This window comes from Aotus nancymaae, unplaced genomic scaffold (genome assembly GCF_030222135.1).
Source record: "Aotus nancymaae isolate 86718 unplaced genomic scaffold, 86718_ANA_hifiasm-v0.15.2.pri h1tg000016l, whole genome shotgun sequence".
Classification (NCBI taxonomy): domain Eukaryota; kingdom Metazoa; phylum Chordata; class Mammalia; order Primates; family Aotidae; genus Aotus; species Aotus nancymaae.
The window spans coordinates 18882801-18895692 of record NW_026988428.1 but is presented as its reverse complement, the minus strand read 5'-3'; the positions used below and the strand labels follow the sequence as shown (position 1 = coordinate 18895692).

At 35.3% G+C, this 12892-nt stretch overlaps 1 protein-coding gene across 4 annotated transcripts in view; it reads left to right on the top strand.

Annotated features, from left to right (window-relative positions):
* Positions 1-12892, top strand: part of METTL25 (methyltransferase like 25) — a 114906-nt gene that overhangs the window by 2173 nt on the left and 99841 nt on the right. Inside the window, exon 1 of one of the 4 annotated variants that reach the window (XM_064376923.1) lies at positions 11490-11549. The exons of the other annotated variants lie outside the window; for them this stretch is intronic. Coding sequence (XP_064232993.1) covers positions 11504-11549 — 46 coding nt within the window. The 5' untranslated portion in view covers positions 11490-11503. Of the gene's footprint in view, positions 1-11489; positions 11550-12892 lie in introns of those variants that run through there. 4 annotated transcript variants of the gene reach the window in all.

The following is a 12892-nucleotide window of genomic DNA, read 5'->3' as shown; positions in this document are numbered from 1 at the left end:
TAGAACAATTAGATCAATGCCTCATTAGATTAGGTGGTTAATAAATACTTAGCAACGAGTAATTGAATAATACCACTTATTTGTTCTCTTAAGCTAGGAATAAAGTGCTAACATCTTTTGGGAAAACCTTACAACCAATTTTGTATCTATCCAACAACAATGGAATTTAGGTTAGTTTGTGCACCGGTGGAATATCTGTGGTCCTGCAAACTTTTTTGTACAAAATATTCTATTGTAAAAATGGTCAGCTGCTTGTAATATTAAAAAGAGTTGAGTTTTTATCATTTGTGCTTGTCAGATATCTTCATTTTTCTTTATGTGAAGATGGACATTTTTCCCCATTACTATATGAGATTGATTGTTCCTATCAGAAGAGATATTAGAATCCTATGAGCAGATTTGTATCCTATTGAATAACTATTAGCTATTATGGACAGTGTATTTAGTAGTTAAATATGGAGTCAAATAGGGTTCAAATTCCAGTTCTGCCTCTTCCAGTTCTGTGATCTTGGGGAATTTCATTTATTCATTCAGTCAGCAAACATTTACCAAGTGTCAACTATGTGCCAGGCACTTTTCAAGGAGTTAGGAAAACAGCAGTGCATAAAACAAAATCCCCTACCTTCATCTTGCTTGCGTTCTAGTGGAAGAAGATAGTCAAAATTATTTTAGTGCTCTAGAGAAAAAGAAAGTTTAATAGGTAAGGGTGGAGTAAATAAGGGGAAGAAGAGGAAAATACGTTTGCAATTTTAAGTAAGTTGTCCTGGCAAGACTTCATTAAGGTAACTCTGACTCTGGAAAGATAAGAAAAATGAGGTATGAAGATATCTGGAGGGAAAGTATTCCATAGAGTGAGAACAGGGAACAGAAATGCACTGAGGAGGGAGCCTGCATGGTGTGTTTTAGGAGCTGCATGGAGACTGAAACAGATTTCCACTAGGGACTCACAAGGAGTATGGTCTTCTGCTGATATTGTATGAGGAGTTACAAGTAAATGTAATTCCCAGAGCTGCATGCACAGTTTGGAAAAGTACACTAACAGATGTTCAGCACAATCATTTGGTGTTTTATGGAACAAAGTTGTTTCTAAAAGTCCTCAGTGTATACATTTCAGTAGATTTCTTGTGCCAGGTGATCTTCTTGTCTGGTTAGAGTCCTAAAAGTTTCTTCTTCTTTGTTCATCTAAAAAGAACTGGAAGAATAAAGTTTAATTCTCCAAAATAAAAAAGAAATTTGTTGGAAATTATCTTTTCAGGGCATAAATTATGGCTTTCCAGACAGACTGCTTGGGTTCAAATCTTGACTCCAACACTTACTAGTTGTGCTAACTTGGACAGTTTGCTTCAACTCCTTGTGCATTAGCTACTCATCTGTAAACTGGGGGTGACTTCAGTACCTACCTGATGGGATACTGTGAAAGGTAGTTTAGCTGATAGATAGAAAGGGATATCTTTAAGATGTTATGAACAGCAGATGCCCAAGCTGGAGCACGCTTGGTGCATTGTAAACACAGCAGAGCGGTCCTGGTGAGACTGGAAAGAGATGGGGTTTGGAGGTGGTCTAGGACAACTTCACATGAAGCTTGTAGGCTGTATTCAGTACTTGCCTTTTATTCTGGGTGAAATGCAAAGCTCTCTGAGGATTTTGTGTGGTGATGTGATACAGTGTGGTTTATGTTTCAAAGTCTGGTTTCTCTGTGTGGAGAAGAGAGGGTAAGAAAGGTGAAGGAAGGTAAGGGAAGAAACAGGATTACAATATAAGAGGCTATTAAAATAAGTCCAGGGACATTTCAAGGAATGGCAGCTCGAAGAGGTCAGATTCTCCAGCAGATAACAATGATGAAAACTAGCCAGATTATTAAAAATGACTATAAGATTCTGGAAAATGACCAAAGGCAGAAAAATAAAAAGAGGTTGCTATTGAAAGACTGTTACTGATTGTATAGGAAGTGAGAGTTTATGGCTTTCTTGCTAGGGATGCTCCCCGCCCCTATAGATCTAGCAGTGGAATACCACATCCTTACTAGCTTAAGGTGGCGATGGCTAAATTCGGAGATCAGAGCAGGTGGAAATTTAAGAGGTACATTCTGGAAACAGGAGAGATACAAAAGGTCTGAGATCTAAATCTGAGTAGAAACTCTGCCTGAATCCCTGAATGATCTCTTATCTGCACATGCCTGGAAAACCCAGAGATCCTAGCAAAAACACTGGCAAAACAAGGAGGGTGTTGAACTTTTGAGAGACAGAGCTTTCCCCTAGCTAGAGATTTACAAGTTTGCTGCACCTTCAACAGAGTGTATTCCCTAAAGTACACACAACTTGGGTGGTAAATATCAGAAGCCTTATTGAATTCTTGTATGAAAGGGCAAAATTCAAGTTTGTCAGAACAACTGGAAATTTAGGCTAGGGAGTCTTCGAATTGGAAACAAAGGAACCACAGAAAGATTGAGCCTCAAAATCTGACTAGAAAAGCTACCCAAATCTTTATCTGACTGCTAAAGTCTGTAGGTTCAGGTATACTGCCAGCCAGTGGGCAGATAAAGCAGCAACAAAGCAGAGACAGCAGCTGCTGCACTCTGGAAGGGGGATAGTTTTCACAGTTTGAGTCAAAGCAAGTTGAAATAGAACAACCACCACAAATCTTTAGGAAAACAAAATAGATTCACTACAATAAATTATCTGCCATTCCACTTTGCAACTTAAAAAAACTACTAGATGTGAAAAAAAAAAAGGAAAGAGTGACTCTAACTTAAGAAACTGCTTCCCAGTAAGTTACAATGCTGGATTTTAGTACTTGTGATGAAAGAATTAAAGGATAGTGTGACCCATATTTAGGAAGAAAAGAGTAAGTCAATAAATGCCGATCCTAATTGGGCTAAGATGTTGGATTTAAGTGGCTGTTATAAATATGTTCAAAGAACTCAAAGAAAATGTACTGGAAGAATTAAAGGAAACTATGGTATTAAGGAATATTTAATTATAGTACCTACTTTATGCCCCTTTTAAATAGAAAAGTACACACTCACTGACACACAATTGTATTAATGTTAGGTATTATCTATTACTGCATAACGAGTGGCTTAAACCTATACCATATCATCAGTTTCTGTGGGTCAGGAATTCAGGAGCAGATTAATTGGGTGGATCTGGTTTGGGATCTTATGAGGTCACAGTCAAGATGTTGGCTGGGTCTGTAGTTGCTGAAGGCTTGATCGAGACTGAATTATTTGTCTCTCTGATATCTCATTCACATAAATGGCCATAATATTTCATTCACATAGGTGGCCTTAATATCTCATTTACAGAGGTGGCTAGTTGGTGCTTGCTCCTGGCATAAGGTCTCAGTTTCATACCATGTGAACTTTTCCTGTGGCGCTGCTTTTGGGGATTCTTTTGTGTTTGCATGATATTCTTGTTTTTGTCTGCGCTCAGACATGATTATGAAGTTGACATGGTCACAAACCTTGTCTGATGTTGGTGTACTGAGAAATTTTTGATGTTTAGTAGGAAAGACTGTGGCCTACATGTTAGTTCAAAGTCAGCTATGAGCTGACATCTGTCTGTTACATCTGCGGTTATTTTTCTTCCTTTTTAAAAGTAGAGATGATATTACCTACCTTGTAGGACAGTAAAGATTAAAGATGAGGTGTACATAGCACCTAGCATAGAACTGAGAATATAGCATGCGTTTAATAAATTGTGGCTAATAAATTATTATGATGGTTGTGATGATGCTGATTGGTAGTGATGGTATAATTAGGTCTTTCCTTGAAAGAAATAAATTGTCAAGAGCTCCTGGAAGTGTATATTCTAAACAAATACACTTTTTTGCCATATTAACAAATAACATACTATTGCTATTGTCTGTTGGCTTGACTGTATCTGCAGCTAAATTATAAATTATCAAAAAAAGTCAATGTTTGTCTTTTTTACTGTTTTCAGCATCATAAACCGGTTCTGTTTATAGATGAGTAAATTAAATGATTCTTTTTTTACATTAAAATTATTTATTTTTAATTGGCAAATAAATTATATATGTTTATTGTGTACAACATCATGTTTAAATAATTCTTGAAGAAAGAATGAAGTGAAACATAGATCTAATAAAGAGTCTTATTGAAGGCACTACTTTCACATTTATAGGACTAAACTTGACATTTATTATTTCTGGTTGATCCCTAAGTTATATTTATTATCATTGTGTATGATAATAAGTATTGATTATATGATCCATCTAATAGATTTTTAACTTTATTTGAAGAGATACAAATCAATAACTATTCTTTCCTTATGTGGAAATATAGTACTTTATTGAGTACATTACAGATTACAATAAAATACCCTAGGAATTTGGAGATAAAATCAGAACAAGTATTACTTCAGGTTAAAATGTCTAAAAGTTAGTACATAGTATAGGTGAGATTAACCATCTCCAGCAAAAAAGCCAGTAGAGATAGCTTCTAAATGTTTTCTGATAGAATAAATATGACCTATATCTTATTTTGATGATTAAGATTTTGTTATAGCTCCTTCAAGGAACCCAGACTATGTCCTTAGGAAGTAATGACTGCACGTATAAATCTGTAACATTCTCAGCTGAATCATCATTGATCTTCAGAAATTAATTGCTGTTTAATGGAATCTAGAAAATTCTTCTGAAAAGCAAGAGGGAAGAGATAATCTACGTCAGGATAGCCAAAATATTTTATGAAACAGAAATAGATCAATACAAACAACCAACTACTTAGCTTGCTGAAAATTTTAAGAATATCTGGCCTCGTTTGTTCTAAGTATAATTCTAAAATTAGGAGACTGTCTTAACAAATTAATGTTACAGATCATTGTTATAGGCATGTTTCTCAAAGGAAATTAATAAACTTGTATTTCCAAGTCGGTATCTTATAATGTTATTTATAATTAGTGTGGAAAGCCTAATGAGCTCTCAGGAAATCCAGATTCTGTGCCTGCCGAAGCTTAGGGACCCTTTAAGGCCCTGAGCCTCCAGGGTCTTTCTCTTGACATTTTTTTCAGTTTCTTGAGGCCATATGCTGCTTCTCCTGTTTCGTATTATTACTCAAATGATTGGGTGCTGAATAAGTGTATCTAGAATCAGTTCCTTTTGGTGATCATCTGGTATAATTATTTGACTACCATTTTAATTGAACAACACAGAAAAGTGTTTTTCTATTATAGATTGATTATTCTTTTATCAAGTTTTTCTTTCTTTCTTTTCTTTTTCTTTTTTTTTTTTTTTGCGTCTTAATAGATTAAATATTTTCTTGGCCATCCTAAGTAGTTTTTACTGTTGTTGATGGTAATAATTGGAATGCATTGAAATTGCACTCATATTTAATTTGAAACACATGAAAACAGAAAGCCTGTTGTTGGAAACAGAAAGTGAGTGCACAGTGGAGAAATAATTAGTGTGTTCTGTATTACTCTTATGGTAACTTCTATTCATTCACTTTCCTTATACATTTCTCTGAATTTTATTTTCTCTTTTTCAGCTTTTCTGAGTCATTTTAGATTCAAATGTAAAACTAATATCACATAATAACAAGATAGTGGCCAGTATCAACCCCATTTCTGGAGAGCTTCTCTAATCATAAGTAAGCAAGAACCACAATGCAAACAAATCTTAGAGAACCAAGGAATTTTTCTGGTTGTCTATTTGATGTACGGAAGGTGTTTTCAGATTTTCCTTTTAGATAAAACCATTTAGAGCTTAAATTCATATTCTGATTTGTAGTGGTATCTCCTCCGCTACTTCCCCCTCTCCCCATATCTTTCACTTAGAAGTTCAGTAAAACAGAGTTCATGGAGATTCCTTTTATCTGTTGCATTTTTCCTCAATCTACTTATACTGTTTTCCTGTGTTTAGCCAATCATTGTATATTTGGTTGCCTCTATTAGTTTAGATTTTTAAAATTTTACATCAAAACATTAAACTTTCCTTGGAAGCTTATAGTTATGGTTACCTGTTATCATCATTTATCCTAATATAAATTATTTCCTTGGTTTAAAAAAACAAAAACTTGCCTACATGGTTTCAAGATTTCCGGCATCTGTATTTATTTTGTTTACCCCTCCTCAGTGGTTTAAGCATTCCTTCTATAAATGACATTATTATTCGGCCTGTTACCCCAGTTCATAATCTGCCAACTCTTCTTCCTCCATTACTCTTGCATTGCTGTTTTCCATTTTTATAGGAAATAGTTCAGTGTCACCTCTTCTTTTTAAATCTTGCAACAGAATTTTTGCAATGGCTACCAACCTGTTGATCTTGTCTTTAGACTATATTTCAGTTGTGTCACCACTCAACAGCTTTCAGATTTATTGTCCAAAATCATCGTTCTGATCTTGTCATTCTTCTGCTCAAAATCCATTAGTAGGTCTTCATTTCCTACAAAATATAGTTTTTCACCTTTGGCCTTATCTTGTGTCTGCTCTTCAGCTGGAACTTGGCTATAATATAAACAAATAGGAGACAGCATAGAATGTAGGTTTTAAAGTCAGTCCACATAGTTTTGAATCCTGGCTCTGATACTTTAGTACTGCATAATCTTGTGCAATTTAGTTAAGGTATTGTAGCACAGTTTCACCTTTTGAAAAATGGGAATCCTAATTCTTGCCTGAAAGGTCTCCATAAAAGTAAATGAGAGATATGTTAAAACATACCATACAAATGGGTAGTTATCGAATAAATGATAACCACCTTCTTCTGATTCTGATCCCCTAAGATGGAGGCAGATTAGAAGCAGAGTCAGAAGACTTGATTCTAATACATCTCTAACTTATTAGCTGTGTTATCTTACACTAGACATTTAACTGTAGGGCTCAGTTTTCTCATCTAAGAAGTAACTGCATAAGTTGTTCACCTATGACAGAGGTAGAAAAATAGCCGCTGTCAGACTCATGTAGCTTAGAAACTTGGCTCATTTAACCAATATGGTGCTTACATCTTCTTAACCAACATTACAAGATTGACAGATTTCAGATTTAACACACACACATACTCACACATCTCTGAAATTGCAGCTTCTATGGAAAAAATTAGATCTGGCCATTTTGTTACATATCTTTGTGTGGCAGACAGCTTCCTTTTGGGGGATATATCTGTTTCCTCTAGCTAGCTTCATGAATAGAAGTAATCTGGCTGGCCCCCAAAGGAACTGGAGGTTCAGCTCTTAGGTTGTGGCCTCCAATCAGTTCCCTCGTACCCCCCTGAAAATGAATTCAGGAGTTTGTTTAACCTTCTCAAAGGAGACTGAAAACCAAAAATAGTTATAAGTCAGTTGGATAAAAGATAACTAGGGTTTCTTCCAGTTCTCAAATCCTAGGGAAATACAATGATTTAAATTTTTTATTTTCAGACCTTATTAGTCCCTACTGTTAACACTATGGTCATGTTGAAGGGCTGGGTTAATCTGGATCTTGAAATGAAAAAGTCTATAACCAGTCATTAGTGGGTCACCTAAATAATAAGTGATTCAACTTCCTACATGATCTGACCCTCCAAATCAACTTTGACTATGAAGATGGCTGAAATAATTTTATGTTAGTTCTTAATTTTTAAGATATATTTTCAGCCAAAGCAGAAGGGAGGAAGTATGAGGAAATAGTTTAGTGTTAACAATACTTCTCTTGGAATTTGCCCTCTACTTTAGCTGCCTTGTTCTCTGAATGTACCATGCATTTTTCTCTCTCTGATTTTTTTCAAGCTATCCTGTTTGCTTGGAGCTTTCCTACTCCCGTCTATATAATAAATATCTATTTATTTCATATCTTCTTTCAAAACCGAAATCAAATTATGCTAAATTAGTAACAAAGCTACTCATTGTATATTATTTTATTCATATCTTTATTAGAGCACTTAGTCCACTGTGTTATAATGATTTGTTTTCTTTAACTCTCCTACTCAGTGTGTCCTGGTGTTTAGGATATTGTAAGTGACACATAGTAGACACAAATGTAATGCTTGTTGAATTTAATATGGTTAAGAAGAGAGTATGTGGGCATTCCAAGTATATAGAACAGTGTAAGCAAAAGGCTGAATCTGGAAAATTATAAAGTATATTTCAGGACAGTGAGAAACATGGAGCAAAGTATTAATATTATTTTTGAGTAGCTAAAAATAAGGTCAGAAAAATATTGCAGATATGTTTTGGAGGCTTAAACTGTTTGAAATCATCCTTCCATTTGGACAGTAATAGTAGTCTACAGATGAAGGATATGTGCTGGGACAAGGTGATGGCAGTGAAATAGAAAGGAAGTGATAGTTTTGAAAGGTGTTGTACAGTGAAAGTTGGTTATTCTTGGTGACTGATTTATATGAACTTTAGAAAAAAGAAAGATTGAAAGGTAATTCCAAGATTTTGATTGTGAACTTACACAAAACAATGAATGAATGGCATCACTAGCAAAATTAGGAAAATCAGCAGAGGAAGCTGGGGAAATAATGTATTGGATTTCAGATATATGTTGCTGTGGTCTGAATGTGTTCCTCTAAATTCATATGTTAAATATTAATTACCAGTGTGATGGTATTAAGAAGTAGGACCGTTGGTGATTGAGTAATGAGGGTAGAACCCTCATGAACGAGATTAGTGCCCATATAAAAGAGGTAGAAGGAAGCTGACCGCCCCTGCTGCATGTGAAGATGTAGTAAGGGGCCCTATCTTGGAAGCAGAGAGCAACCCTCACTATACACCAAATATGCTGGTGATTAGTTTGATCCAGCCTCTAGAACTGTGAAAAAAAAAAATTTATGTTCTTTATAAATTACCCAGTCTCAAGTGTTTTGTTATAGCAGGAAAGGACTGAAACAATTGTGTTTGAGGTCTTCCATGTAGAGATATTTAAGAAGTCCCATTCATTGCCTCCCAATCACTCACCTACTACCTTAAGTTTTTAGAAATAATGGAGGTGTTTCAAGTGTAAACTATCACTACTCTGGTCAGTAGGCTGAATTAGTGAGGTCCAGAAGTGATTAAAATGAATTTAAATTTACTGATGTTTGAGAAGAAGGAATAGGCAACCTTTGAACATCTCTTTTATGACCTTTGAAAGATCAGTATTCTTCAATACTGTGATCATTAATGGAATTAAGAATAATCCATGGAATTTATCCCTTACGACCTCAGAATGCCTGGTTACCCTTATATCCCAATTTAGTTTTGCAAAAATTACTTAGCATTTTATCCATATAACATTGTAGTTGTGGTGAATACAACAAGTATAATCTCTGCCTTCAAAGATGTACATTGAATAAGGAAGATAACAGATATCAGTAATTGCATTACAAAACAAAATGGAAGATGAATGAATTATACCTTTCTAAGCAGAATTTTATTCATTTCTTCCCATTTAATGTAGTCTGATAATTTTACTTTTTCTAGATTAATATATGGAAATTCATGCTGTGAGCATTGCCCAAGAAATGGTTTTCAATCTTTTTATTTTTTAAATTATTGAATTTCCAACAATATGACAGTACTTTTATTGAAAACTAGTTTATTTAATTTTCCGGATAAATTTTTCAACTCATACACATTTTTAAACTCATACATTCACCCCTCTTTTTCAACGTTCTTTATCTTCAAAATTAAAATCATGTACATCTCTCAATCATTGTATTGCTTTCATGAGTTAGTTTTGGTAGTTCCGTGCAAGAAATTTTAGTCCCTCTGCTTCTGCAAGTCAAGCTGTTCTTCATTTGTAATTTTATTCTTCTCCATGTGTTTCTTAAAAATTTCAATGCCATTTTATTGGGAACTGAAGTAATCTTCCATGACAATTATTTTTTAATTTAAATTATAACAATATTTTTTCAATTTATTCAGTTTCACCACAGATGGCTCTATGTTTGACAACAGTTGTTTCTCAAAGTTTATCTTTGTTTACTATCTGTATCTATTGACTATAAAAGTATTATCCAAACACAGGGAACCTGTCCTTTTGTCTGGAACACCTTCATTTATAAACTTTTAATACTGCTTACTACTTTATAATATTTCCTAAAAAAGACAAATGTGGAAGCATAATTTTATTGTTAAATTATCTCTACTTTTTGGAGATGGTGAGTCATTTTTAATCTTCTTTGCAAACTTAATATTTTAATTTATTAGCTGGACACTGTGGCTCATACCTGTAATCCCAGCATTTAGGGAGGCGAAGGCAGGCAGATCATGAGGTTAGAAGTTTGACACCAGCCTGGCCAACATGGCGAAACCCCATCTCTACTAAAAATATAAAAATTAGCCAGGTGTGGTGGTGGATGCCTGTAATCCCAGCTACTCTGGAGGCTGAGGCAGGAGAATCCCTTGAACCCTGGAGGCAGATGTTGCAGTGAGCCAAGATTGTCCCATCACACTCCAGCCTGGGTGACAAAAGCAAGACTCCATCTCAAAAAATAAAAAGAAAATATTATAATTGATTTGTTTGTTTTCAGTCTTATTTTTCTGTTCATCTAGTATATGAATTTTTAAAAAATTTTAGTCATAAAAGTAAATATCTTATGTTGCTGATTCTTCTCTGGATCAAATGGTTGCATGTGTTACTTAGCGTATCTCTAGGATTATGCAAAAAGACAATAAACTTGTCTTTATTGTAGATTTAAGCCTGGATCATGCAAATTTATTATTACCATTTACTGTTATGAACATATTTTGTCAAATGGAGTACATTAACCTGTATGTTTGATATCTTAAATTATTTCTAGTTTTTTGTTAGCTGGGTGTTATCTAAAAATTTCAGCTTAGTAATTTAAATTGTGAAGAATGAAAGAACTGTTTAATAATAAAAATACTGGAGAGGTCAAAGTTAGACTAATTTTAGAAATATGAAATTTAATCTACCAGTTGTAGGGCTGTTGGGCCCCACAGGGTTGTGGGGTGTCCCGTATGCTGTGCTGGGGTGGAGAATCCGAGAAGTAAAGAGACAGGACACTGAAGAACTGGTGAAGAGCAGCTGGACTTGGGGGACCACACAACCTATGAGCAGAGATCAGTGAGAGCCCGAACGCCCAGAAGCGTTTGTGTTTATTAGGTACAAGCAGGGAGAAGGGTCGTGGGTGAGGTCATCATCTATAGGCTTAGTGATAGGGCATACATAATCACGTGAGTCACAAGGGAGGGGGCCACCCCATTATGTCACCTGGGCAGAGAGGTGGGCCATGCACAGTAGGGGGCGGTGCCTTGTGCAGTAGTAGAGGGTCGTGTACAGAAAAGGGTTCCACCCCCATTAGGTCACCGAGGCAAGGAGGTGGGCTGTGTGCAACAGGTGTTATGTGCAACACTTCTTATCTGGGGGCTGGAGACTTCAAAGGATTTGTAATAGAAGGATACTGTAAGCCAATGCAGTAGGAGCTGACAGACTTGTGCTCTTCTCTTAAGATATTTATGGGAGGATGATTTGAGCTACCACAGAAGCAAGAAAAGACTGATGGGGTGTACAGCTGCCGTGACTGGTCACACCAGAGGGGTTCTTCTCCCTCAGTTATTTGCATGCTCTCGGGCCCGAGGCCTACTTTCCACACGAACTGGATGCAAGGTACTGCAACTCCTTTTTCAGGAGGACAGGCTCTTGCTCCAAGCCTGCCATACACTGTATGCCCTTTAAGGCAAGGACGCCACCACCTGGGTCTTTGGTTCTTGTCCTGGTCTGGCTGTTTTCCCATGTAATGTTTCTGCTTTGCGACTGCTCTAAGCATTCCTCCTACTACAAACTACTATCTGGTTATATAGAAGGATTATGTAAATCAGCACTAAATGTGTCAGTACAGCTCTGACTACAATACCTATATGATTATATAGAAAGATTATATGGAACTAAGTATGATTATATATATAAGCTAGATATAGCAAGCAGTAAGTTATACTTCAGGCACTAATTCTGTAAACTAATATATGATTATATATAAAGGATTATATAAAGGAAATAGCTGAGTAATAACACTATAAACTAAGATATTCTTCAGGCACTAATTGTGCCTGGGGTCTGGACAGTTCTCCTTCCTTGGTGCCCATGGCGGGTGTTACCCACACCAGTGAAAAAAGAATAATCCCAGATTGTTTAGCAGGTAAAACACTACTTAGTTTTTCTGCTTTGAATGTTTAAAATAATCTCTAGGAACAAGAAGAAAAACACTTAATTGAATTGTCATATTTTAACATTGTGTGAGATGAAAGATAAGGAAACTGTGAAAGATAGTAATCTCAATATCTTAGGTTTCAAATCGAATTAAATAGCTGGTTTAAGTGAATGCTATAGAACCTCTGCCTCAAAATAAGGCTTTTAAGTATGCACAAATATTCACAAAAGTTTACATACAGTTTTAGGTGATTCATAGCCCTCATAAACTCTTAGACATCAGAATAAGAACTGCTGGTTGAAAACATTATTAGTATTACAAATTGGTTGAATTAATCTTGATTTAGACCAACACTTGTCCCTTTTCATCTTTTTTTTTTTTATAACTTTTGATTTCTTGTTAAGAAACATTCCATTTTCAAACATTTATTTAACTAATTTTTATCAAGTTCTGAAAATTGTTCGTTCTCTTCTGAGTAAACACTGCATTTCAGGTTCAACCAGAGTATAAGATCAGTGTCTTTAGGCTGATACCAATGACAGTCACTGAAGCTTAATTCTTCCCTTTTACATAATGATTGCAATCAAATGGGGAATTTAAATTTAATATTTAGGTTGGTGTTGTACTTATTTTCCATATAGCAATTACCTTGAATAATGGCCTGTAAAGAATAAAATTGACCTAAATTTTATGAATTATACACATCATTACAAAAACTAAGGAAATAGTAAAGAACAAGATCTGGTGAAGAGAGGCTAGGAGCTAGGTAGAAAAAAGTATGTATTTACTCCAAAGACCTTTT